General features: G+C 41.1%; 3 protein-coding genes across 3 annotated transcripts; 2 read left to right on the top strand and 1 right to left on the bottom strand.

The window, feature by feature from the left end:
- Positions 1-206: 206 nt before the first annotated feature.
- LOC121302834 (collagenase 3-like) lies at positions 207-6,381 on the top strand. The gene is made up of 11 exons (XM_041233097.1): positions 207-289; positions 755-990; positions 1,667-1,815; positions 2,007-2,132; positions 2,729-2,890; positions 3,583-3,689; positions 3,929-4,005; positions 4,166-4,296; positions 4,696-4,855; positions 5,227-5,330; positions 5,842-6,381. The coding sequence occupies exons 2-11, from the start codon at positions 839-841 to the stop codon at positions 5,943-5,945; spliced, it is 1,272 nt and encodes a 423-aa protein (XP_041089031.1). The 5' UTR covers positions 207-289; positions 755-838; the 3' UTR covers positions 5,946-6,381.
- Positions 6,382-7,876: 1,495 nt separating this feature from the next.
- Positions 7,877-14,225, top strand: acat1 (acetyl-CoA acetyltransferase 1). The gene is made up of 12 exons (XM_041232799.1): positions 7,877-8,013; positions 9,072-9,119; positions 9,296-9,413; positions 9,544-9,639; positions 10,231-10,331; positions 10,680-10,823; positions 10,908-11,058; positions 11,872-11,967; positions 12,189-12,302; positions 12,782-12,846; positions 13,234-13,391; positions 13,591-14,225. The coding sequence occupies exons 1-12, from the start codon at positions 7,960-7,962 to the stop codon at positions 13,709-13,711; spliced, it is 1,266 nt and encodes a 421-aa protein (XP_041088733.1). The 5' UTR covers positions 7,877-7,959; the 3' UTR covers positions 13,712-14,225.
- A 1,575-nt stretch (positions 14,226-15,800) lies between these two features.
- npat (nuclear protein, ataxia-telangiectasia locus) lies at positions 15,801-27,207 on the bottom strand. Its single transcript, XM_041232798.1, has 18 exons — positions 27,049-27,207; positions 26,029-26,147; positions 25,831-25,891; positions 25,606-25,684; positions 25,260-25,300; positions 24,670-24,924; positions 24,091-24,166; positions 23,698-23,848; positions 23,473-23,564; positions 23,000-23,087; positions 22,450-22,546; positions 22,220-22,330; positions 20,462-21,988; positions 19,950-20,062; positions 19,508-19,610; positions 18,876-18,948; positions 16,828-18,298; positions 15,801-16,557 (listed from the first exon to the last, which is right to left on the bottom strand). Exons 1-18 carry the CDS (start codon positions 27,083-27,085, stop codon positions 16,477-16,479), a joined length of 4,575 nt encoding a protein of 1,524 aa, XP_041088732.1. The 5' UTR covers positions 27,086-27,207; the 3' UTR covers positions 15,801-16,476.
- Between the last annotated feature and the right edge of the window lie 50 nt (positions 27,208-27,257).

The raw sequence follows: 27,257 nt of genomic DNA on the forward strand, positions 1-27,257 counted from the left end.
AAGCCCATACTTGGAAACTGTAATTCACCTTTTTTTGTATCATGATCAAATGTAGGCACACCTCCAAAGCCCACTATAAAGCTGAGCAGGTTGAAAGAGGAATGATCTCTCTTTGGAGAAGAAGCAATCGATGGCTCGCTTCTCCCTTTTAGCGCAGCTTGTCCTGCTGAGCATAGCTCTAGCTTCTGCTGCCCCTCAGGGTGACTTGCTGGGAGATTTTTATGACAAAGAGCACTTTACTGATGAAGCCGATATATTTTTCACCGATGAAGTTTACAAACAAGCAAAGGTAATGGCCAACCAAGCTTCCGGATATTATTTTTTGGATGCAGTCCTATCTGAAGACTACACTTTCTTTTTATAGTACTGTATATTGAACCCAGTAATTAATAAATCATTCTTGCTCAGGTTACATTCCTCTTACAACCCGAAAGATTCGTTTTTCTTGGATTGTATTCCTCTTTAAACTATTGATAACCGTGACTCAAAAAGAACCACTCTTACATTTTAGCAGACAGTAGTAACCAACACAAAACAACATGCATTATAATGTAGACAGGGTTGCAAGACAATATGTTTCTTGTTAAAATGTGATTTGTGGATCAGCAGCCAGTTGCATACAAGGAAAATTATTATTTTATTTTTTTCTAGCATCACACGCAATTTTAATTTGTTTTGTAATTGCTTAATTTTTTTGTCTCGTGTGTAAGATTTGAATGAATTAATTGTTCTCTTTTGCCTTCTGTGTCTGCAGGATTTTCTTGCTCATTTCTTTGCAGCAGAGGCTTCCCCAGTTGCAAAAGCAGCTGACAGCTCTTTCAAGAGCCGCCTGGAGGAGATGCAGGACTTCTTTAGATTAAAAGTCACTGGGAAACTGGACAGCAAGACTCTAGAGGTGATGCAGAAACCCAGGTGTGGGGTTTCGGATATTAGTCGATATGGGCACTTTCATGGAAGACCGAAATGGGAACAGAAAACTGTCACATACAGGTAACAATACAAAATTTGAATTAGGTACTGTGTATATGTACAGTATATATGTACAGCTATAAGCAAAGGTTTTGCATCCTTGCATAGAATTAACTCATTTTGCTTCATAAAGTCGAATGAGATCTGCTGAATAATGTTATACTAAGATATTGAATTACATACTCTTTTTCCATATACTTGAAAGAAAACTGACACAAATTGTAAAATGTAATATATATATATATATATATATATATAGATAGCTATTTCATATTTTATTATTTATACTTTATTTCATATTTCAATAATTTATGAAATATTTTGTATAATGTAAGTGCCTCAGTGGTACAGGCTTAAATGAGTACTCAGTATATTAACATGAGACCATGAGCTAAAACATGTTCGTTGTTACTGTACATTATGAAGCTTGGGAAACCAGCATAGTATATTGTAGTGTTCTCAGTTCCCGCTGGCAGATGCATCATACAGGGACGAGGCAATCCACACACAGGCGGAGCGTATATGGGGTATACCAGGCTTATGTCTTTGTATGTGATTACATTACCTGCCAGCCCTGCTGCTGCCTCCCCCTGTGAACGCTATACTATAAACTGAAACATTTCTGTGCAAATTCACCCTGATAAACATTTTAAAAGGTCTGCTTCTTTAACGCCTTCTTTTGCCATTCCTTTTGCAGGATCACACAGTACACTTCAGATCTCAAGCCAAGCGAGGTGGATGCTGCCATTGCCCAGGCTTTTAAACTGTACAGCGATGTGATCCCGCTGACATTCACTCAGATCTCCAGCGGCACAGCAGACATCATGATCCTCTTCAAGGGAGGGGGTGTGTATTAAGACAGATGTGCTTTTATTGGCATGTCTTATTTATTTCCATACACTAGTATTGCTCTGGACTCCAACAGAAGTTTTGAAGAAAACCCACCTTGTCGTCATATTTCAAATCCTGGTTATCCTGTACCACTGATTCACTTCAATGCGCCAATATGTAAATGGTCCTTCCTATCTCTTTCGTAGCCCACGGTGACTTCTATCCCTTTGATGGTCCACATGGGGTTCTGGCTCATGCCAATTCACCAGGTCAGGGCGAGGGAGGGGACACTCACTTCGATGAAGACGAAACCTGGACCTTGAGCGCAAGAGGCAAGTGCTTTACATGAACTGCACGATCCACAAAACTGATACTGGCTCCAAGATTGTGCTGAAGGTACAGCACAAGAGGATGAAATAACAATAGCATTTAGAAAAGATATCCACATTGTTCATGCTTCATTTCACAGATCAGTTTCTAAAGTTTGCACAGAAACGGGTAAAAGAGCATTTGGTTATTGTTCAACGTAGTCCTTGAATAATATCCAAACGGCAATATATTTTCTATTTTGGTACCTGAGTGACACATGCTCCTGTGTTTTCAAGTTATTGCCGTCCTTGGATTTTGTAAACTACACTTAATCGTGGTTGTGTATTTTTGTATGCATTTATTTTTTATTTGCTATGCAATAGAGACCTCATGGTTAAGGAAGAATACTAACCCTGTGCTTGCTCCACACACTCAGCATGTGAAGCTATTGAGGATCACAGAGATATAGTGACAGCACTTTTTCTCCTGCTGTTTTGTTCCCTTTTCTTCGACTTTTCTGACGTTCCACATGCATTGAGTGTGTTTAAACCCCATCGATAGTCAGGGACCCTCACGACCTGGTAAACGAATGCCTGCTGAACATCCCCTTTCTTTTCAGGAATAAACTTGCTGCTTGTGGCAGCACATGAATTTGGCCATGCCCTTGGGCTGGACCACTCAAGGGATCCGACCGCTTTGATGTATCCCACATACAAGTATGTGGACACGAAAGGGTACCGACTGCCAGACGATGACAGGAGGGGTGTCCAAGCCTTATATGGTAATAGTATTAACTAATATCACATTTACATGAACACAATCACCACAGAGGCTAGTTTACTGACAAGAAGGAGCTCCTCACCCCCTTTGAAATGTGCATGCCACAACACCATTCTCTTTCATACTGCTTGCAGCAGTCAAGGGTTATACACAGCATCTTCCAATGCTATTCTCAATAGATAAAACAGGATATTATACTTAATAATACTTTTCCTTTTTTTTTTTAATAGAGCCACAATATTTATTTGGGGTGTGCAGAAACTCACACTCATAATTGCCTTTAAGAAGTATTTATCAGTAGGTATTCAATAAATCTATGCAATAATGTGTTGACTTCAAAACAAGAAAACCTGACCTTCCCTCACGTTTACAACTGTTTACCACTAAATGGCAACTAACTTCCGCATTGAGTGTCTGAAAAACTGATTGGTAGCGGATTTTCCTTGCATATGGGATGCTGAAATTTATACTGGCGTACAGAAGCCGTAAACTGACAATACCTGCTGATAAATACGTCTTAAAGGTAAGTATACTAAATACCCCTCTCCACTGGTGTACACTGGTGATATTTGACTTGCCATCTTTCTTTTTTCATGATTGTCAATAGTTTGTTTTACAATGCAGTTATCCCACTGAAATGTAATTCAGTAAAAGAATACAAGTTGTATCATTTCCTATGGTTTTTCCCCCAAGGTGCCCGGACCCCCAGCCCCAAACCCAACCCCAACCCCAGCCCCAAACCCAGACCCAAACCCAACCCAAACCCAACCCCAACCCCAAACCCAAACCCAAACCCCAAACCCAAACCCAACCCCAACCCCAACCCCAACCCCAACCCCAAACCCAAACCCAAACCCCAACCCAAACCCAAACCCAAACCCAAACCCAAACCCAAACCCAAACCCAAACCCACCCAACCCCCAAACCCAAACCCAAACCCAAACCCAACCCCAACCCCAACCCCAACCCCAACCCCAACCCCAAACCCAAACCCAACCCCAACCCCAACCCCAAACCCAACCCCAACCCACCAGCCATTCCAGAGCAATGCAGCAGAGACCTGGTGTTCGATGCTGCCACAAGCATGAGGAGAGAGCTCTATTTCTTCAAAGATGGGTAAATACAGTATATAATACGCACACAACCTCTTTACTGTTGAGCAGACAATTAGGATTGTGCAGAACCCATACTAGTTAGCCTAGTTAGCATTGTTGTCCAGTGCACAATATGTGGATTGATGCTATTAAAATGTGAATTGATCTTTCTTTGTTTTTAGGTACTTTTGGAAGAAAAGCACTCTTTTCAATGAGATCCAGTTAACAGCCATAAAAACTGTGTGGCCACAGATAAGTTCAGTCGATGCTGCGTATGAAGTCCCAGAGAAGGATGTCGCTTTCATCATCAAAGGTATTTTATTGATTATAAATAAATAAATAAATAAAATAAAATTAGTCCAGCCATAATGTGTGTCTATAATCCGAACATTAGAAATTTTGTATACATTATCAAAAAAGACTGTAGTGCATTTATTATTCTATACCTGCAGAAATCTGGAGGATGAGCACAGAACTTCATTTTGTTCATGGCGTTTACTCATTCTGGTTTAAGAGAAAGACAGCAGCTCAGTTGTATTGTGAGGACCAGCGGTGTTCGCTTGTAGCACAGCTCAGCTCTTTAAAGTAACATACAGGTACTGTCAGAGACAGGGTCCATTCCAGTCATGGGTAGCTCTTTAAAATAAGGATTTTGTTCTTTGTGCAGCTTGCAAGTTTATGATGTTTACTGCCGTGCATTTTGTACCTGCAGGGAACCAGTACTGGGCTACCAGAGGTTACACGGCTATGCCTGGCTATCCCAAACACATTTCAGAGTTTGGATTTCCTCAGACTGTCACAAAAATAGATGCTGCTGTGTATGTAAAACATACTAAAAAAACACTCTTCTTCATCGAACACAAGTACTGGAGGTAGGTATTGGTTTCTTTCTTAGTATTACTCGCTCAGCTCTCATGAGGCAATGTTGTTCAAGGGTACTGCCCATTAACTGGTCTCTCTGTGCATTCACTGAAGACTTTAAAAACTGTCTTCAGTGAGACAGTTGTTTCATACACACATACATACATACATAATAATGCCACCCTTTTTCTCAGATTTCTACTTGTTTGAATATATAATAAACAAACAGAAAATGCTCACTGAAATAATATGTTTATTACATTTTAGCTGTTCAAATAGCAACAAGCAAAATTTTTCCCTCCTGTGGTTTTAACACAGTATGATAGTACAGCCTCTATTAAAAATGTAAACACCTCATTTGAATTGATAACATATTTTACAGCTACGATGAATCCAGAGGTAGAATGGACCCAGGATATCCCAGACAAATATATCAGGACTTCCCAGGGATTGGTAACAAGGTGGATGCAGCGTTTGAGAATTATGGTTAGTACAAACAACAAAGAAACAGGACACGTTGAAGCATAGTCACTGTGACTGTGAAACCCATGGGAAAGAGTCGAATGAATGAGTCAGTTTATCACACTTTCTGCATCCTGAGTCACAATAGAAGATGTTAAATCATCAGTAAATAGACAGAACAGTGTTTCTTCATTAATAATGTCCCCTTGCTCAGTGAGGTGAGGTTGTGGAGGTGGTGGCACGCTGTATTGTTGAGACTGTCCCTCTCACTCTTAATATAAGCTTTACCGTGAGCATTTTGTCAGATGCAATGTGTTTCATCTTCTTAAAGTAAGACAGCACCAGTGCAGATACTCACTTTTCATCTTTTTATTGGCTTTGTTTTTTTGTTTTCATGGAGCGCTTCAAGTAGTTTGTGTTATGTTCTGCCCGGCCATGAAGTCTATCAAACAATAAACTAGGACCCGGTCTATACAGTATGTACATCTTTTCATATGTTTTTAATTGCTCAATTCATATTGCTTTCTTCATATAGGTTACCTGTATTTCTCAAGTGGTGCTAGACAGAGTGAATATGACTACAGCAGAAGAAGAATCGTTCGTGTTTTGTTAAACTATGGCTGGTTGAATTGCTACTAAGAACCTAAAGCCATTACTGGTGCTGCCAATGTTGAAGTCTAAATGCTACAAGGACAACAACAAGCTCTATTTGCCTTGGCCAGTGGACTGTTCTACTGGTGTTTTTTTCTGTTGTTTGAAAATCGTTCCTTTTATCTAATGCATCGTAGCAGCTTCAGCTCAACCCCTATTCTGTTTGGTTACATTTTGCATATGCGAAGCTGTGTTTATGTAATGGATGATTGTGTTAATCTTTCTGGGAATTGGTTATAGCCACATGTGAAACAGATGCATGTGCATGCATTGACATTACTGTATTTTAACAAAAGAAATATATCTATGTATACAAGAACAAACAATGAACACAGAGTGCACAATGTATATATCCTGCATAAATTAAGATATCTATCTGAAACTGTGATGTATATTTTATTTCCTCAATAAAATAAAATGCAAAATAATGGGTGCCTTGTTCTTAAAAGAAAAAAAGAACATTGTAATGTACATAGTCATTAACAAATGTAATTCTGTTTTCTTCAAACTTTAAACACATGTTGTACTCTGTGTGTGTCTGTGGACTTGTAGAAGGTCAATGTCTCATTAGCCCAATCCCTCTCTCTACTCTACAATATATTGAGATTCAGCTTTTAATCTGACTTTCTTCATGCTTAAAAGCCTATGTATTGACCCGAGTTATGTGTGTGCGTGTGCGCGTACATGTGTGTGTGGTGTGTTTTTATAATCTTCCACTGATAAAACTGTATTAGCCCAAATAGTTTTTATTTACAATATAGTTTTACTGGTATATTAAAATATTATTTCTGACATTGCATGTCATTATTACTCTGAAATAATTTGATTCTTTAGAATTCTTCATTCTAATTAATAAGTGCTTAGACAAAAATATTGTCTCTACGATTTTTGCATATCTTGCATGTAAACAGATATTCTTTACAAAACACTCCCTACCATATCCCTTGAATCGCCATTTGAAAATGCTATTTGGATGTCTGGTCCAGGCCCACCCTGAGGGCGGGGAAATTTCCCAGGGCCCAGCTCAATGAAGGGGGCCCCGGTGAAGGAGATTTTTTAAAATTTATTAAATATATAAAATGTTTTACAGCACGTCGCCCTGCACAAGACCATTGATGGACAATCTGAATGTAAAACATGTAAAAGAACCCTAAAGTTGCACAGTCTATACCACAGTGTGAAGTATTCTATCAAGAGCTATAACCTGCTCAAAACAACGCGGTGCAGCAGACTGTTAGAACAATTATATTGTGTGAAATAAACAAAGTACTTTCTTCAGCTGCTGGTAAAAACAAATAGAGAATGATCGGTTATATTGCTTGAAATACAAATATATTTACTAATACAGGTTATTAGTTAAGAGCTGAGAGGACTGGTTTATTTTTTGACACGGGATAAATAGTGTATAGCAACACCATTAAAATGTATTTTAATGCTTAAAATGTTATTTGATGTTTACCTAAAACAAAACTTTTAATACTATAAATAACTTAAACATAACTAATTTGAGAAAAAAAGTAAACTATCCTGCTTTAGATTTTAATTGTGATACTGAAACCTCTACGCGTCGTTGACAGTTTCCTTCAAACCCATTATCAAAATACGGAAAAAATCTTCCTGCTAGGATTGCAAGGTATGGAGTATGGGGCTCACATACCACTCCTTACCTGGGGCCCATGACGGCTCTCGGTGGCCCTGGTCTAAATTCTAAATTCACCTTTGGTTATTGTTATGAAATCCTGCATTTTTATAAACGTAATGTATCACATGCTTGCAGTTTTGTAATTAATAATACGACAAAACTACACTGAAGGTGCACAGAAAAAAAAAAAGTATTTACAAAAACTACATATCCCATGATACTTTGCTTGTAGAGCTGTTTCCTTTAACACATAATTGCGACGAGCGCACACCCCCGCTCTGATTGGCTGAGAGTGTTAGCTGTGTCTGGACCGCTGAAGGTGAAGCGTTCGTGCGTTCTTTCTGAAATTCAGTTTTTATCATGGAATCTTGTAGGTATTTGACGATGCACGCGCGGTTTTGTCGCAGGTTACTGGTAAGTATCAAGACGCGTGTTTTATACAAGTCGTGCTTTCTTTGCCAAGCTACAGTATTTGCAGAGGAGACCAGACGGTCAATTAACAAGGGCCTTTGTTAATTGTAATTTTGCTTTATTTTATAACACAGAACAGAAACATTTGTTTTACGATTACAATTATGCGACCATCTTTGAATTACAGGTAGCAGTAATTATAGTTTGTGTGTATTCTTACTGATACTATGTAAATTGCTGCTATGAATTTTGATGTTACGTGTCATTCAGAGTTTACATTTTGCCGCAACAGTAAAGTGTAAATTGCAGTTGCATGGTAACACACGTATGGAAATTCGTTTAATTTAAGTTGTTTTGTATTTTTTCTCTATTTAAACATAATGCAATAAGTCTAACCCAAGTGGTCCTGGCTGAAGAATTGTAAAGTACGGTAGAAAATGACAAAGGGACATGGGGCGCTAGTCACCTATATTACTGCACAACGTTTAAACGATTTTCCCATGGCTGCGCTGGCAAACTAAACCGCTGGCGTACAGTTTACTAAAGCCTCTTCAGAGCGCAGCGTGTACTCGTGAACACAACCTGTAGCCGTGCACGGAGTTTACACCTCTGAGGTACAAAAAACCGGGACAGCTGGTTAAACTCTCGAGGAATCAATCCTACAGACATCCAATAGGTAACATTGGTGCTATTACAGTTATAGTACTGACAATGAATTCACATTGAGCGTCTGTTGCAATAATATTGTCGATTTATTTATGCTCAGTTTAATGGCACAATGTTTTGACGTTTTGGAAATAGTGCAAGATGTTGCATGGATGGAAGAATCTCATTGCATAGAGGTTTGGTCCATTCCTAGTTTTACTGAGTTTAATAAGACACACATGAGCTTGTTACCTATGCACTGGGCTGATCAAGCTGTTAGTAAAGTCTGGAATGAGTGAAACTGCTATGCAACAGGAGTCTTGTTTCCATCCCTGATGTCTAGTGTGCAGGCTGCACATTTCAAGAGCAAACAAGATTATATTGTGGTCTAATGTTTTATTTTCTTCTGCATACAGGCTGCTAAATACTTCTCCAGAAACTATGCATCTGGGCCAACTTTAAATGTAAGATTATTATTATTATTATTATTATTATTATTATTATTATTATTATTATTATTAGTGTCAAGTTAGGATCATTTTAAATTAAGTACATTTCCAGAAACTTAAAAGAACAAAAGTAAATAAGACAAACTTTGCCAGAGTCTTGATTGGTTGTGTTTTTCTTTTTCTTTCTGCAGGAGGTGGTTATAGTTAGTGCTGTTCGGACTCCCATTGGGTCATACAAGGGGTGTCTTTCCACAGTACCAGCAACAAGACTGGGTTCCATTGCAATCAAGGGGGCTGTTGAGAAAGCGGGTAACAGATTTACTCTCGTTCATATTACTGCTTTTGTCACAACTTTTTAACATTAAAAAAAATACAAGAGGACACAGAAACTTCCTCCAGGGCTCATTCTGCTGCTCTTGTGAGCTCTTTCTCTTTCTAGGTATCCCAGTGGAGGAGGTGAAGGAGGTGTACATGGGCAATGTGCTTCAGGCTGGGGAAGGGCAGGCTCCAACCAGGCAGGCCCTTTTGGGTGCAGGTAATTCTTGCTCTTATCTAGTGGCACTCGCTTGGGTCTCTCAGCCCGTGCCGGCCAGGTCTTTCATTACATGACTGAACACTGGTGTTCAGTCAGACACCTTTCTGCAAAAAATCTGTGGGCTGTTTAATTGAACAAAGCCAATGTTCCCTTACTGAGGTAGATTGTGAATACCACTGTGGTATCCCATCACAATAACAGACTACACACTGTGTTAAAGAAGTGACCACGCAAGATTTTGAAAAGAGTTGTGTTTCTTGTTAGAATTAGCACCAGGCATTATCACTGGAAGCAAAAGGACAATGTTCACATCTCCCTGCTACCATATCACTTCATGTGGTAAAGGTCAATTCTCATGGTCTGGCCAAAGGGTGTCATGCATGTGAGTGAGTCTTACACAGTAAAAGTGTAGCAGGAAGAGCAGTGGAGCTCTATATAGCTATAGAGGGGAGTGAATACTGGATCAGCTGTGATTTACTTGCGCATCCATTTACTAAATATGCCCATCCCCTCTGATCAGACAGACATTTGCATTGCAGCAAGATGGAAGTGCCACATCTAATGTTTTTTGTATATGTGTTTTGTGATCAGGATTGCCAATTTGCACCCCAGCCACCACTATCAATAAAGTGTGCGCTTCAGGAATGAAATCCATTATGATGGCAGTGTGGACACCATGTTCTCATTTAAAAGTAGGGTCAGTATATTTAATTAGAAAGCCATACTGCTTGTAGAGGGAACATTGAGCAGTAGTTCTGTATCAGTATATTTAATTAGAAAGCCATACTCAATAGAGGGAATCATGAGCAGTAGTTACTGGCAATTCTCATAGTGACCTGAATCAACAAGCGTTCAGAATATCGCTGGTTTTGGGCGGAAGAAACTCGCCAATAGACTCTTGACTGCTGTGCATTTGATTTGGAGACTGGGGGGCGATAAAGATAAAACCTGAAACAAGTCCAGTTGACCAGTGTTTTTTGTGACGCTGTGTTGCTCAGTGATGCTTGCAGAAACACTTGATGCTGGTGTGATTCTCGTAGGATGTCATGGTAGCTGGTGGGATGGAGAGCATGTCGAATGTCCCGTACGTCATGAGCAGAGAGACGCCGCCCTACGGAGGGGTAAAGCTCGAGGACCTCATTGTAAAAGATGGTCTAACAGATGTCTACAACAAGTTTCACATGGTACATTTTTACTACTTACATTTTTCATGCTTTGATTGAACAGTGGTGTAGTTCTGTACATCCATTTAATGGCATTTTTAACAGGGAAATTGTGCAGAAAACACTGCCAAGAAGTCCAGCATTCCCAGAGATGAACAAGATGCCTATGCCATTAACTCTTACACCAGGAGTCGGACCGCTTGGGAAACTGGGGTGCTGGCCAAAGAGATTGTTCCAGTCAGCATTCCACAGAAAGGTAATGCCAAAGGCAGCGTGCCCTTGGAAGGCTAGGGAAGGGCTAAAGAATTAGCATGAGTACACTGTGCTCAGTACAGCTGCAAGACAAGCAAGGGGCAGGGTGTGGGGAGATGATTGGCATTGAGTGGAGCACTACTGATAGAGAGACTGAGCTAGCAAAAACAAGGGTTAGCTTCACAGACACGTTCAGGTAACGCATATAATATCCTGTTAACACACACCAGCGCAGTGTCCCATGCCCTCCCAGTCTGGTAACCGATCAGTATCTGGTTTCTGCTAATAACCGGTGGCCTCATTAAGTCTAATGATAACGAGTGCGCTGTAAAAGTGTGACTTGATTACTGGAATCAATAAAGGAAACTTAGTAATATATCAATTGATGTTGTGCACACTCATTTACAGGCAGTCTATCTGTGCTTGAGGGGTTTGTGCTCACAATAGTTATCTCAGTATTGTACTTCAGAGTATGTTGCTTTTCATCATTCTTTATTTTTTTACCTTGCTGGTATGTTGTTTGTCATTGTGTTTATGGGATTGGGTTTGTTGCTCCCATATTGATTTATTAGGATTTTTCTCATCATCTGATAAACAAATACTAAGGGAATGTAACCCCCACCCCACCCCAAAAAAAAAAAAAAGAATTAAAATGACATTTGAAGAAACTAACTCTAAGGAAAGTTATAAATGTATGAGGCCCATGAAGTGTATAGAGGTCTGGGCTTACACTGGAAGCTGTAAAACAAACATACATGTTGCTGCTTACTGTAAAATAATTTTCTGACCTTGTGTTGATATTCTCGTTTATGCTTAGGCAAACCAGAGATTGTTGTGACAGAGGATGAAGAATACAAACGTGTGGATTTCAGCAAAGTGCCCAAACTGAAAGCCGTCTTCCAAAAGGAGAACGGTAAGCAGGCAACGTGCTCCTGACCTGAAAAAACTAAACACAATTTTGGGATGGGAGTGTTTAACTTTATACGATTCAGTCTGTGCTACGTCATTGTAAAGGACCGGAAGATAATTTCGTTTTGTATATAGATGAGATTTATGAGTACCGTTCAAGTTAACAAGTATGGGGACTGTCAATACATTTGCAGTGTGGTTTCAAGATGTTTGTTTCTCTTGCAGGCACTATCACCGCAGCCAATGCCAGCACTTTGAATGACGGTGCAGCTGCTTTAGTTCTTATGACTGCTGATGCAGCCAAAAGACTCAACGCCACCCCTCTGGCAAAGATTATTGGTATGGCTTTCACATTCCTGTGTTTAATTCAGCAGCCATTCTTACATTTTGCTCATGGGTCATTCCAAGCTTGTATTATTCCATTTACTTCCGGATTGAATGACCCATAAAATATGACTCTTTCAGTGTGGCGGACTTCAAGCAATAACAAAATGTTGTACCTCCAAAACGTACATGCCACCTCAATACAGTAATTTTCATTACTTGGTGTTTACATTAAGCGTATACAGTAGCTGATGCTTTGCCTTTTCTGTCGGTTCAGTCTACAGTTATAATGGCTCTCGTAGAAATCATTGGAAGCAATTGATCTCTTTGTCTGTATTAATTAGCTTGACTTTATTTACTTTATTTATTAATTAGCTTGACTTTATTTACCCCTGAAGGGTACAGGACTCTGTTAGGGGGAGTGGAATGCATTAGTTAAAGCTTTACTTTGGGTTGGCATCATTTAATTGCAGTTGTTGCCTTTTTCTAATCAGCGTTTGCAGATGCGGCTGTTGATCCAATTGACTTTCCAATCGCGCCTGCGTTTGCTGTACCAAAGGTGAGCAGCAGTCGGGTACAGTGACCCGGTGCATTCTGTACAGGTGTGTGGTTTTGCAGACCCCAGTTAGCACTAATCTTGCACTACACTGTGTTGTGTAATTTGTCTGGGGTAGGTAAAACCAGGTGGAATGAGGGGAATGATGGCATGTCAAAAAATGCAACTTTTTTTGGCATGCCATCTGGCTTTCATCTATTCCAAGAAGCCAGGTGTCTTAATGTATTGAAAGATGAATGTGTTTTTTTTTTTTGTTTGTTTTTTTTTGGTGACTGATATTGAGATAACATAATTGTATACAAGTACTATTTAAAATAAGATACAAAACTTTCTTGTGCATAAAGAGCAAATCCCAGGTGTGACTTTCTTTTATGTTTTATTTATTTTTAGATTCTGAAAGCCGCTGGCATGAAGATGGAAGACATTGCTATGTGGGAGATCAATGAAGCCTTTAGCGTCGTCGTTCTGGCCAACATCAAAATGCTGGGTATTGATCCCAAGAAAGTCAACATCAACGGAGGAGCTGTGTCTCTCGGTCACCCGATTGGGTAGGAACTGTACAAATGCTTTTAACGCCATCAAATATCTCTTGAGAAATCAGTGTTGCAGTGAAATGCATTCAAATCTCTTGTTTGAAATAAATCAATGTACATTTTGCATTTTCCTGCATTATGTACTATAACATGTTAACATGGCAACTGACCGCAGTTTTTTTTTTTTTTTTTTTTTTTTAATATTATTCTCTAGCATGTCTGGAGCAAGAATTGTCGGCCACATGGTCCATAACCTGAAATCCGGACAGTATGGACTTGCTGGAATCTGCAACGGAGGAGGAGGTGCTTCTGCAATTCTTATTCAGAGATGCTAACGAGCTGTTCCTCTAAGGCAGGGGTCTCCAACTCTGGTCCTGGAGAGCCCCTATCCAGCAGGTTTTATAGGGGTCTTTACATCATCATTGGCTAAAGATCTGGAACACCTGTTAACCTTGTCTAATTAAGCCAATTATTGGCTTAATTAAAATAACTGAGGGAATGGTTGAAACATAAACATAGTAGCTGTCCAGGGACCAGGGTTGGAGACCCCTGCTCTAAGGTGTAGTCCTTGTATGCCTCCTATTTCTAGCTAATACTATTTCCTGTTATTGACTGTTACAGGGTGTACAGAATGAAACTTAAAGCAGTTGTAGAACCTATTTATTGTATGAAAACACCATGTCCTGTTACATATTTAAGAGAAGAAAATAACCAGTGAACCTTCAGCCTTATTGGTAACTGCTCTAAAGTGTGCTGTTGCAGTGTTTATCTAGATCCAGTGACTCCTTTTTTTCAGCTAAGATATCTGGATAGACTTTTTCTCCTAAATAAAGTGTTCTATTAAAATGACAATCTCTTACTGTTTGTATTTTTTATTAATTTTTTGAGTAAGGTTGAGTCGCCGGCCCCCCAGGTTCGATGTATGTGTTGATTTCAGGTTTTGTCCTCGACAAAACCCCTTACAAGAAATAGCTTGGCTGGGCTGCAAAGAAAACTGCCATTCAACTTCTGTCACTTACACTAGTGGTGGGCAGCGCCGGGGGTGCAGTAACGGCCCTCGCCACTTTGCCAAGCTTGTACCCCACCAAGCTTATACTATAAACAGGGAGCGTTGGAAGTGTACAGAGCTCCAGATCTGTAATGCTGAGGTGGAGCAGATCTGTGCAGGAAAACAAGCTGCTGATGGGAAGCAGGAATGAAACATTGTAACCTCGCAGTGGAAGAAATTCCCATTCAGGTGGTTCTGTTGCTAGGAGATGGTTGTTAGTAAGTTTAACACGTGCGACACTTTTACTGCAGTCAAATTGGGAAGAGAAAGTCAGAGTTCGCGATAGCAAAGATACTTTAAAATGGATACATTGGTAACGGTGTTGGAAAGTCCAGTCTACTAAGCTTGCATGTGCTGCACTAGCCTTACGCCTGCCTTAAAAAAGCTGCTGTCTCCCAAAAGTCACAGTAATGGTAAGAACTGCATTTATTACTATCAATTATATTCGTTATTCAATTGATTAGGTTACATTGCTTACATATTTGCCAGTGAATGTATTTTTGATTATTTCTTTATCTGTGTATTTTAATTGGTGGCATTTTTTGGGGCTGTTTAGGGTCACACATGCAGCCCTTTCATTAACTTCAGGAGTCCACCATTGACTTACACCAGTGCTAAGAGCAATTCACGATCCTGCTACCAAGAAAATAGTGTACGTTTTAAACTATACAAATGTATGCAAGTGATAGAAACAAGACTATCGTACGCAAATTGTTGATGTCCTGCGGACAACAGGTGTATGTTTATTTTTGTTAACTTTGTTGTTTGCAACCAAACCTGTAAATCATGCCAATTCAAGAAGTAGCATTTTCTTACAAAATTACAAATGAATGTCATTTGACTGCACCTACAATTGAATGTACAACAGAAGTACACATTAATGCAGTTGTATCTGTTTTTCTTCCCTGCAGTAAAATAATTTAGAAAACAGGCAAAAAAAAAATAAAAGGTTGATGAGTATATTAGGGTTCTTGTGCAGGCCACCTTACTGAAACACTTTCTGTGAGTGCTGAAACATTAGTGTAAAAAAGCACTGGGTTAGAATAAACTAAACAGCCTCGTTTTGGATGGCAGTACACAGCAAGATGAAACATTAGCTTCCTTGAGCTCTGGGCATGACATTCTGTTATCGGAGCACAGAGAAAGTTACTGAAAACGGATAAAAAAAAAAAATAGAGCAGTATTCACTGAACAGCAAAACATGTTGGTAACCAGGAGCACTGTTCAGGGGGACATCAGAAACTGTGATTTAGCTTTGATGTTTTACGTAGTTAGAGTTACAGCAGCACTGCTTAAATTAATACTCCCATTGCATAGCTGTTTGATCCATTCCTGATTTTACTATGAGTTTAATAAGACATTCCTGAGCGTGTTGCCTATACACTGTGGCTAATCAGCCTCATTTTAAAACCAGACGGGGAAACTGCTATGCAATAGGAGTCTTATTTCCACCTTTGTAGCTGTATTGGGTTTAGAAGTAATTAAACAAGGTTCTGTATGCGTTTGTGCTGGGGAGGATGGTCGTGTTCAAATGTAATTCATATACTGGACTTTTGTAATATTTACTGCTGAAATAAATAAATCTACTGTATAGAAGTGTGTTACTATCATTTATGCAAGGCAATTTAATGGGGTACAGTGCTTGTAAAACATGTTTTTTTCAGCTTTCTAGAATTTAAAATTAAATAATATTTGATTAGTCATCCTTTACACATCTTTACTCTGAATTGGTGTGATAGCAACAGGAAAACAAACAGAAGTAAACCTGTTAAAATGTATTCCCACTCTGTCCGGGATAACGCCTTCATTTTGCCAAATGATATTTCACTATGTTAGGGTCCGATTATCTTTCTATCAAGAAAAAAAAAAACAGTATAGGTCCGATCAAACCTGTAAATTCAGACTCATCTACGTGTGCAGCACAGGGTTATCGGGTTTCAGAAGTGCCATCGTTGTGTCCCCTGGATGCAGGCGGGAATCCTGTTCAAAGTAGCGTGTGATCCAGTTTGGCGAGTCCTGCACCTTGTTTGCCCTTCGTTGTGCTGTCTGGTTTCATTCGTCATAATTCAGAGAAGACAAAAACTTGTCCACGTCCATTCCATCTGGGAAGGAATCCAGCAGCTTCTTCTGTTTCTGCATGGGAGGAGAAACAGTCACAGATTGTTTTTTGCATGCCGTGCACCGTGTACCTTAAGTATAATATTACCTATTAGTACTAAAACCACAGCTCAAGGATGTATTTTAAAAAGCCTGATTGATCATTCTAAACTATCATCATGAGAGTTGTAACAGTGAAACTTTTCAAGCCACAGTATGTAGTGCAGGATGAAATTACAAACTAAAAAAATAACAAGAAACCTCTTATCTACACCAAGAACAGCAGCGGAGAGACATTTCCCTTACTTTGGCTTTCTTCTTCCTGGATGGAGAGACGGACCTCTGCGGGTCCTTTTTGGTTGCTGGGCTGGTCTGCTCCTCAGCCTGCTTGCGCTTCTTGCCCGTGCTTTTGGAGCTGGGCTGCTGCGCGCTGTCCTTCAGAGGGGTGCTGGTACTGGCGATGGCGGCCCGTGACAGGATCATGAGCGTGTGCGCTGCCATGCTGACGCTGTTCTCGCTGCCTGCCTCGCTGGCGGGGCTGCAGCTGGGCAGGTCTGGATTGGCTGGAGGCGGCTGGTGTTTGGGGGTAGACTCACCTTCTTTGCAGTGTCGCCGGCGCACGGGTGTCCTCACGCAGTCCAAGGGGTCTTCCGTATGCCTGCTCGAGCCAGGAGTCCTGGGCAAGGGCAGCTCTGACCAGCCTATTGACAACTTCTTTGAGGGAGGGGAGGCTGGGGCCTGCCCTTGGATGTCCTGAAGCATCTCGGCAGCCTGCTTTGTAAGGGGGCTTGTCATGCTGAACTCTTTTCCCTTCGGGGTTGGGTCCTGGGTGGCCTGTACAACAGAAGTAGATGAGACCAGAGGCTGCTCGCTTTGGGGGGAAGTAGCTGGCTGCCTGCTGCTGCTGCTGCTGCTGCTCTCCTGGCGCCTTGGTCTTCCAAGGTCTTTCTCCAACTCATTCTCTTTATTGGCTGTGATGCTGAGAAGCTCCTGCAAGGAGCTCCTTCTCTCCGCCCGCACCTCTTTCCCCTTCGCAGCTCTGCTTTCCGATGCTTCAGACCTAATCCCACTCTGATCCGCATCCTTGCTGGCTCCAGAAGCTTTTGTTTTATCCCTATGATCAGAAGTCAAAGACCTGCTTCTTTGGTTTGATCCCCCTTTAGATCCTAGAACTGCAGTTTCTTCCGTCTTACCCACTGTTTTCCTGTCATCAGCATCCTTCTTGGTTTCACGATGTTTGCTTTCATTCTTGTTACCAGATGAGTCTCGTTTGCTCTTTGGATCTGAATCTCTTCTGGACGCTTTATCAGATGCCGGGGATTTGACATTTTGATTCAAATGCTGATGAGGAAGAGGTGCTTTTGTTTCGTCATCATGCTGCGATTGCTCTGCCTTGCCCTTTGGCGCTGAGTTTTCACTGGATGACTGGGGTTCAGCTTGGTCCAGTTTGCCAGTCGTATTGCTTGGTGCTGAAGGATCTTTTCTGGATTCCACAACAGACGAAGTCACAGTTGAAACAGCGGGATCCGTGTGGGTTGCCTGTGTTTGTGATGCAGTCCTGGAGTCCCTGGTCTGGCTGCTACTGCTTATTACTGGCATACTGTCGTGTTCGACTATTGAATCGCTATCAAAGCACAGCACCCTCCTGTGGCTCTGATTAGACTGAGGCCTTGAACTTGAAACCTGAGAAACTACAACAGGAGCAGCAACAGAGGGAATTCTCTGTGGTCTTGGCATCTGCTGTCCAGAGCCCCCCGACATCTGTACTTGTCTGGGTCTAAAAAATAAAAAATATAAATAAATTACTAGCTAGTAATACTAAAAGTATTTAACCCTTTCATGCACACTGACTTCATATGGGGACAGATATATAGTTTTTATATAGGAACATGTGCAAGACTCAAATATATGATAGGCTCATATGACTATGCTCCCCCCCCCCCATAGTAAGCTGTGGGAAAAAATATAAATATATATGTATTATGTGTCCAAAAAATGTTACATGTGAACATGTAACAGCACAAGCAGCCATTATTACAGCATGCCACCAGGGGCCACCAGGGAGCAAACTAAACGCAGAACGCAAATATTTCATTACAGCAGATTCCTGATACTGATTACAGACGCCGTCTACCACTCAGATTTAAGCTATCTAATCATTTCAGCGCTCCACTTAAAACAACAGACCACTGGACTAATCGAACATACACATTTGTTCTGTAAATTTAATTGGTGGGAGTTAACCACAAAAATACAACTCATAGGAATAGCTAGGTGCTTTTTCATAAGCAACATGTACTACCACCGGAATACCAAATTCAGGTTTTTCGCTGCAGCATTTTCACTTACAGTACCTTTGTTTCTGTGCAACAGCCATATTTGTAGATGCATCAGACCCAGAGTAGTTCCTAGCTGCTACAGGTTTCCCTAAAAACAATAATGGGAGCACAAACATGACAATGCAATCCAATATTCTACACCCAGCACCACCCCAACGTGACCACGAACTTTCCAGACATAGAGCAAGCGCTGTACTTGCAGCTGCACTATAGAAAAGAAGAAACACTTCTTGGTAATAGGTAGGAACACCATTGTAATTTCAGGTAGTTGCACGGGAATGGTTTGTGCAAGTTATGAACATTGTACTTGATGCAGAATAATCCTGCATGTCAAAGCTGTAAAAACATGCCCATGATTAAGACTACTTACAAGTTATTACCATTTATAGCTGCCCTTTTCATGAAATACAGCATGCACTTGCATGGGGTTCAGTGAAAACTCCCTATTCCTAAACCCAGTGGAGATATGTTTGAAGTAGGATGGGATGGACTAATAGACAAGCCTTGTCACATTCTGAGATGCTGGCCGTGGACTCACCTGCTCATCTGGCATGGAACGACCCTACGTTACTCCTTCAGCATAATGCCTGCTGACCTGTTTATATAGGAAGCCGTATCAACATCTTGTAGACCACTACAGTACTTACCAAAGTCTACACTGCCCTTGGGCGCCAACTGTGGTTTAGATTTTGCTTGAAGAGGTACTTTCGTTGCAGTCTGCATGGCAGGTCCAACTGGCAATTGCAGTAGCTGTCAGGGAAAGATGAAGCCCCCAATTACACTTAAATCACACTGCAGGCTCTCTCATTATTAATAATGTATTTACAGTACATTTTGAAAAAACATACACACTCTTCAATGAGAAGCAATGCAGGAACATTTAAATCCACTGCTTAATATCTAAGTAACTAACTGAAACGACCTGCACGGATTCTGAGGTGACAAATCAAGGGTTCTTTACTTACTTAAAGCTGGTGGTGCTTGATGATCAGCACTGATCTCTAGATTAAGGTCCAAGGCTTATGTACGATTTTAAACTTGCTAAATGAAGAGATCTTATTCTGGACTTGTGCACAACAAAACTCTTACCCGATTAGGTGTCACCGTGAATGTGGTTGTGGAGTTCTGTCCCACAACTGAAACAGGGATCATCATACTCTGCAGCATGGGCTGCATCGGAGAGGAAATGAGAATTGTAGACCCTGCAAGCCATTTAGTTCCCATTAATACACCAGGTCAAACCACCACGATCAGTTTTCTTCTATTTATTTTTAAGTTAAAAAACTTTTTAAAAAGTTTTTAAAAGCCTGCTGTGGGATTCAGTACAGAAATACTAAAATACATTTAGTTTATTTTAGTATTTCTTAAATTCCCACTATTGAGGGTTTTAAAGTTACGGATGGAGCGGTATATGCTGTTAATTTTATTTGTTATTCTCTGTTCTGCTTAACTTGTAATTTTGAGCCAAAGCAAATGGCATGCCAAGCCAAGTGTAATATCAATTGTGCAAAATCTTAATTGCCGTTATAACACAGACGAACGACAGATAGCCAGGTGTGCCTCTAGAAGAAGCCCCTGCCTTCATGATGAGGAAATCTCACCTGGAGAGTAGTTCTGAGACAGGGTCCTGCCCACGGTGAACACAGGCCTTGCCCTCGGAGGAGTAGCTAAGACCTGTGGCTTTGAGGTCACCTGTCCCACAGCGGGATTGCCGGGAATCCCCATCACGTTCGACTGCGTCATGGTCTTGTTCGCTGCTGTTTGATCGGTCAGGATGAAATAGTTGCTAGTGGTCCCATAAGAGGTGGAGGCAGGCAACAGCTGGATGAACCCCGCCTCCTGCGTCACATCAGCAGGGCCGCTCGCCAGCAGCTGTACACTCTGGTCCGCAATCGAGTGTGAGGCACCGCTGGCTGGCTCTCCAAATTTTGCCACCAGCTGGTTATGCTGCCCAGCTGGGTTACTTTCAGCCCTCTGCAAACTTCTGACAGCCAACACTGTTTCATCTGAGCTGATGGCTGCAGCTGCTCCTTTTGCTGGCGATTTAGCAGGAGAGGACAGAATGATGGTGGGTATCCTCTCGCCGGTGATGCTGGACACAGCGTGGTTCAGCTCGCCATCGCTGGGCTGATCCTCCTGCTCGTCGCTGATGATGATCTTCAGAGAGACGATGTTGCTGGGCTCCACTCCAGGGATGACAGAAGTGCTGAGATTCGGGGTCCACTCTGCTCTGGCAGGAGTAGTGGCAGCCACCGACGCAACGCTCTCCGAGGAGGAAACGGTGGCCCTCTCCTCATTGCTGCACTGTGATCTGCCTGCGGTGTCCTCGCTTTCCATCGCCGAGTCTGTGGATGACGAGTCTCTCTCCTCCTCTGCTGGCTCCTTTGTTGATAGACTGATGTCAAGAGATGAGTGGCTATCCCCAACAGTGGGCCGTTGCTCATCTCCAGGTCTCTCGGCATCTGCTTTCGATAACTGCTCTGTATTTCCAGCTGTTTGAGACCCTGTTGTGCTTTGCGCAGCTGGTCCTGGATTGTCCGCCAATGATTTTTGAGTGCTATCTACAGGCTCCTGTCTTTGCTCTGTAGATGCGTCTGGGTCATGCAAACCCCCCCCAGACTGTGTCTCATGCCACGTCGGAAGCAGAGCAGTTCTTTTTACAGTGCTCTCGGTTACAGATGTCGATGGCTGGTTTGTAGCTTCTTGGGGCTCCTCCACAGCTATCCACTGCTGGTCGACCTCCATTTCTACTTCGTCCACTGCAATCAAGGAGCTTGACACCTCTTTGTCTGCAGCAGACTGAATGCTGCTATTATTACTGTTGTCACAGGAAGCAGCAAGCACAGGTGGCAAGTGGTCCTTTGCAACCTGGTCTGAAACAGACAAGCTGCCGTCAGTGTTTCTGTTACAAGCTGAATCCAGTCTGGAGGATGAGGGTCTGGCAGCCAGCAAAGACTCGCTTGCAGCTCCTGATGTGCTGAGGGCCTTGGATTCCCGAGAGACAATTGAAAGGGGATGTGCATTTTTTCTGCTGTTCTTCTTTGATCTAGGCTCCAGACCGTTACTTGTTTTGGAAGTTCTAGCAGCAGATTCTGCCCCAGATGTTGTGGAATCTTTACAACTGGTACCTAAACAAAACCAAAAAAAAAACACTTGAGTCACTTTAAATGTGCATTATATACCTCAGTATTCCATTGATGAAATAATGTTGCCAATTCCTGGTTGGTTACTGGGTGATACTGGACCTGGAACAGGATGTCCACTATCAGCCATTAAAAGTGAAAATATAAGTTCAAAAAACTAAAAGCAGAAACTTGCAAGGAAAGTGTTAAGCTAATTCTGCTTGGCAGAGCCCCTACCTTCTCCAGTCTCACAAGAGCTTTCACGGGTCTCTGCATTGTCTTCATCGAGGTTGGAGGGATTTGGATTGGCTTGATCTTCAGGCACAGCTTCACTGTTCCGGTTTTTACCTTCAGCAAGAAAAACAGGCAGATTCAGCAATGCGTTATACATTTAGCAACTAAAGCACACACACCTTTATGAATACACCCCCACATGGTTCTTTACAAGCTACAAGCCTGTTACCCACCATAATCAAACAGGTCAAACAAGGCCTGGAATGCCGGGTCCGATTCTGTCTTTTCTAGAATGTCCTGGATTGCTACATCAGTCATGTGGAGCTCTCCCTTAAAAATATAGGACAGAATGCACTGGGTAAACAGATACAAATCTGGCCATATAGAATAAGATAAGAAGCGTGTGCTACTGAAACTATTTATTTCATTATAACTGGATGCTATTTGTGGGTCCATGAACACATCGCCTCTTGAAGGTAAAGTGTGGTGATAACTAAATTGCTTCATTGTTCTGTGGTGAAAAGGAAATAAATGCTACAATGGCGGTATCCAGTTTTAAGTGTAGTTCTCTTTCCTAGACTTTTTCTTACTGGTCTAAATTTAAGGGCTGACCCCATTTCTTGCTTTTGCAGTAGCTCTATGAAATTATATTGTGCTTTAAATACCTGTCCTCTAGTGGCACAAATTTGAACTGCAGCAGAGGCTTTTATTAATCTCAAATTACATTTAACCAAACAGTCTGCCTCTTTTTTTTAAAAAAAAAAGTGTAACTTCAAAAATTACCTGCAGTCCAAGAATTTCATCAATAGACTGATCTTGCACCAAAGTACTGTTTGTAGGTTGCTTGGAGGACGGTGGCATATTGGTATCACTGTAAAAACACATATAAATCAGGCTTCAAAACTCGAAGCAGTGAAATAACACTTTCCTAACCTCGTGTTTCATGAAACTGTTCCCTGCCTGCGTAGTTCACTGGTTGACTCTGTTTATTTTTAGAAATCTTTAAATTGTATATGATTAATATGAAGTGCATCAGCTACGGTCTACTTTTACTGTCGACTTACAGCCCACTGCAGTGTTTGAGCCACTGCCATGTTTTTTAATAAGGTTGCCACATTATGGAACCCCTATCAGTGCTATTTAATTGTTCACTTTTTGGTTACATATTTAACCCTACACATAAAACATACAGAGCTGACCAGCACTATACAATGGGCACAGCCAGGAGTCTGAAAACACCACAGTTTGCAATTTACCTCCCAAAATACTTGTTTATGTTTTCTGCAAGCTTCTCTTGTAAACATATGTCACTTAATATCTTCTCTCGTGCATTTTCAATAGCTAATTGCTGTGAAAACAAACACAAGAAAACATTAGAATTTACAACGCAGGTTATTCAAAACTAAACACCTGATAGAAAGAAAATGACAAAAAACTATCAAATACTATCTTTGCAGCCTGTGGTTGAAAGCTGGACTCACTGGGAAGTTTTCTGTTAGGAGCTCCTGGTGTGGGTCACTCTCCTGCTCTGGGGGGGTGTTGCCGGGGGTCTGTGTGATCCTCAATGCTGCTGAAGCAACAGGAGCAGCAGGACTCTTCTCTGACACTATACCTCTTCTCCTTGGCAAATCACTATATAAAGAAACACCAAGCAAACCGTGAGAGCTAGTACGCAAAACACAAACATCCTGAGTACACCAGTTAAAAAGACATCTTTACAATCCGATGAGTCCTTTTTTCTTAATTTGTTTTAAAAAAGACACACACACCTGACACTTATCACAAACTTCTAAAACGAGATCTACTTAAATCAATCTTTGAAACAAACAATAATTCATAATGTACTGTATGATGCATGAAAACTAAGTCATTACCATTTCCTCCTCCCTGGAGATAAAGGGGCTGGGTTGATTCTTCGATCATTGACCACAACCCGTACGGAGGAGTCCCCTGTTAAAGCACAAGAGAAACATCAGATTCCGATTCTGTTCTATTTCAGCTGGTCCAGTGCGGTGCAACGAGCTAAAGACAAACCAGTGAGCTGAAACTATTACGTTCTAGAACTTGGTAACTGGCTTGGATTTGTGAAGATGATGATGATGAAAGCTTAAAGGTCTAGATTGGTCAGTTAAGGGTAACAGGCATGTCAGTTACAAGTGCACTGCCCCAGCTGTAAATATAAAATTAGAGCAATTAGTAACAGGACAAAGTAAACCATCATGATCTAATGTGTGCACCTGTTAAAATGTTTGCTATACTGACAGACTGACGGATACCTCCATATACCTGTGACATTGTGACAAACTGTCAGAGAGACTGTCGCCGTATACCAAGAGATTCCAATACATTCTAGAACTTGTTTTCATTCAGTTTTGTTTCAGATAATCACCACGACATCTTAATGAAAAGAATGCGACCCTGAACGGGCGCTACATTAGCAATAACTCCCTTACTGCTTATGTTGACGACTGGTCTGTTTCGTTCCTGCCTCGGAGGCTGGTTCACACAAAGGAGGTTTGGTCGAGTCTGCTGTGTGCTGAGAGAAACTGGTGTGGAGTGCCCCAGCACTGCTTCCGTGGCTACCAGCGGTGTGGGAGTTTGCAGTCCTGGCTGTGGAGAAATGGCCAGGAGTCCAGAGACTTGTTGGGGCTGTGTGGAGTGCTGGGCTCTCTGTCGCCTCATCTCAGTTATACCATTCCGCGTGCGACCTGCAACACACCAGCAGACAAGACAGAGAGGTGGGATAAGAGCATGGGGGCCAGTGTACTACAATTCAAACTGGAACCCAGCAAACAATAAGCTGGTCTGCCTGTTTAGAGTCCAACATTCAACAGGAAAGAAAAAAAATGCTCAGAAGAAGAGCTCAAATATTATCATTCACATCTGTACTTAAATGATAAAAAAAATTAAAATAAATAAATGACCGGATAATATAGGAAGGTTTTTTTTTTTTTTTTTTTTAAGACAGGCTACGCTAGAACATTGCTAGAAAACACAGGTCACAGAAAGAGTTAAAGAAATATACAACAAATGTGCAACCTACTTCTCTGACTGATCGTATACCCTGATGAGGTCTGCATTGACCTAAGAGAGAAAACATTACATTAGTGAATACCATTTTTTTGTTAAAATAATATTTACAGTTAACAAGAATGACATATGATCAGATAATAACTCCTCATGAATACCATAATACTCAGGTGTGTGCAATGTACAGTAAGTACTGTAAACATTTTGTTTTGGGGCTGTTGATTAAAAAAATAAATAACACTGTTATGCAGAGACAATGGTCTCTCCACCACGTTTCTGCACCAAATGACCAAAATAGTCTTCATTAAAAGCATATACAAACAAGGTGCTTTGGTACTGAGTAAAGCTCTGTCCCTCACCTTATCTGATTAAGAGTAAAGTCCAGTTTCTTCCACAAGGAAGTCATAATAGCCGGTATCTGAATTTCTTGACTTGATTCTAAAACAAAAGCAAACATTACAAAAACGAATACCATAAACGCACAACATTAAAAACATCTGGGCAACAGGGCTGCACAGATCTCAATGCATCAATTCCGTGAATGCAAAACGTTAATGCTAGCTGTGTTCAAATAAACGACTAACCTTTTGCCTTTATTGCCACATATTCGTTCAGTATCATGGTCAGGCTTTTCCCAAACAAGGACTGTAAAAGAAGAAATACATTAAAATGATGATTAATAAAATATGAAAAACAAGGGCAGAAATGTTAGCTATTTATGATATTGTTGTTAATAGGTTTTAAAAAAGCCAAAGCAAAGTTTAGGGCTCATGGATACTCACAAACATACAGGCAGGTATTGTGCCATCCTCCGTGCTGTGCTCTGCGTATTCCTTTAGATCTGGACTTTCCAAAATGAATGCCTGGCAACTGGCAGAAAGCCTCTCCTGTTGTAAATATCCTGACCAGACAACAAAAATATTTGTTTTATTACCATACAACTCCTATATTGCACAGCAGTTTCACCTTCTCCAGGTTTTACTACAAGCTTGATCAGCCACAGTGTACAGGTAACAAGCTCAGGTATATCTGACTAAACTCACAGTAAAGCCAGGAATGGATCACACTGCTGTGCAGTGGGAGGTCTTATTTCCACACCTGTGATATATCATAAGTTTAATGATCTGATACTTTACATGGGAACAGTAAAATTACATTTTTGGGGGGTGTCAAAGTCAGGGGTGCTCAATTTACATTGCTACTTAAGTTAACACGTTTGCGTGCAATACATATTGTCTCCATCCTGCAGTGATGACAGTAGAAAAAAACAGAAGTAGGAATCACGACTTCACATACATGTCAACTAAATTATCTGGTTTACATTTACACAGCTGCCCATATGATCATTAACTTACTGTAGTAGCACTAGAGAACAACATTAGCCAATACAAAAACACACAATAGGTGTATCTCTCCCTCTCTCTATATATATATACACACACACACATATGCACATGCATAAACTCTAAGGGCAGTAGCAATAGTTATCAAGGTCTGTTGCTTTCTTTCTGATTGTGTTTATTTGTACTACACACACCCACAGTTCCATTCCTGTTTGCATATGAACAATATGTATATCCTGCGCCTGTCAGAAGCTAGACACAGCCTGTCAAAGATACCCAGAGACTGCAACTTCAAAACTGTCACGTTTCTCTGTGCATTTGATTGTAATTCTTCGACATCATGTCTATTATTATAAAACACCGTATTACTGTATTGTGTCACTGCTCCTCTGCCAAGCGCGCTCACAGTACCTAGCTGTACTGGCAACGTCTTTAATCAAGTGTGTGTGTCACACTCACCCAAAACAAGTCTCGCAACGTCAGACGGTAGCAACATAGTTCCGTAAATGTGTTGTTTGTGTGGCACCAGCCAAGGATATAAACATTAATTGCACGCCAGGTTTGTTTACTACTTTCTCTTGTTCCCAGCCCACTAATAATCAGGAGAAATGGCGCGGAAATTCACCACAGTTCACCCGGAACAATTCTCTCTGACACAACACAGACAA

This window comes from Polyodon spathula, chromosome 30, assembly GCF_017654505.1.
Source record: "Polyodon spathula isolate WHYD16114869_AA chromosome 30, ASM1765450v1, whole genome shotgun sequence".
Classification (NCBI taxonomy): domain Eukaryota; kingdom Metazoa; phylum Chordata; class Actinopteri; order Acipenseriformes; family Polyodontidae; genus Polyodon; species Polyodon spathula.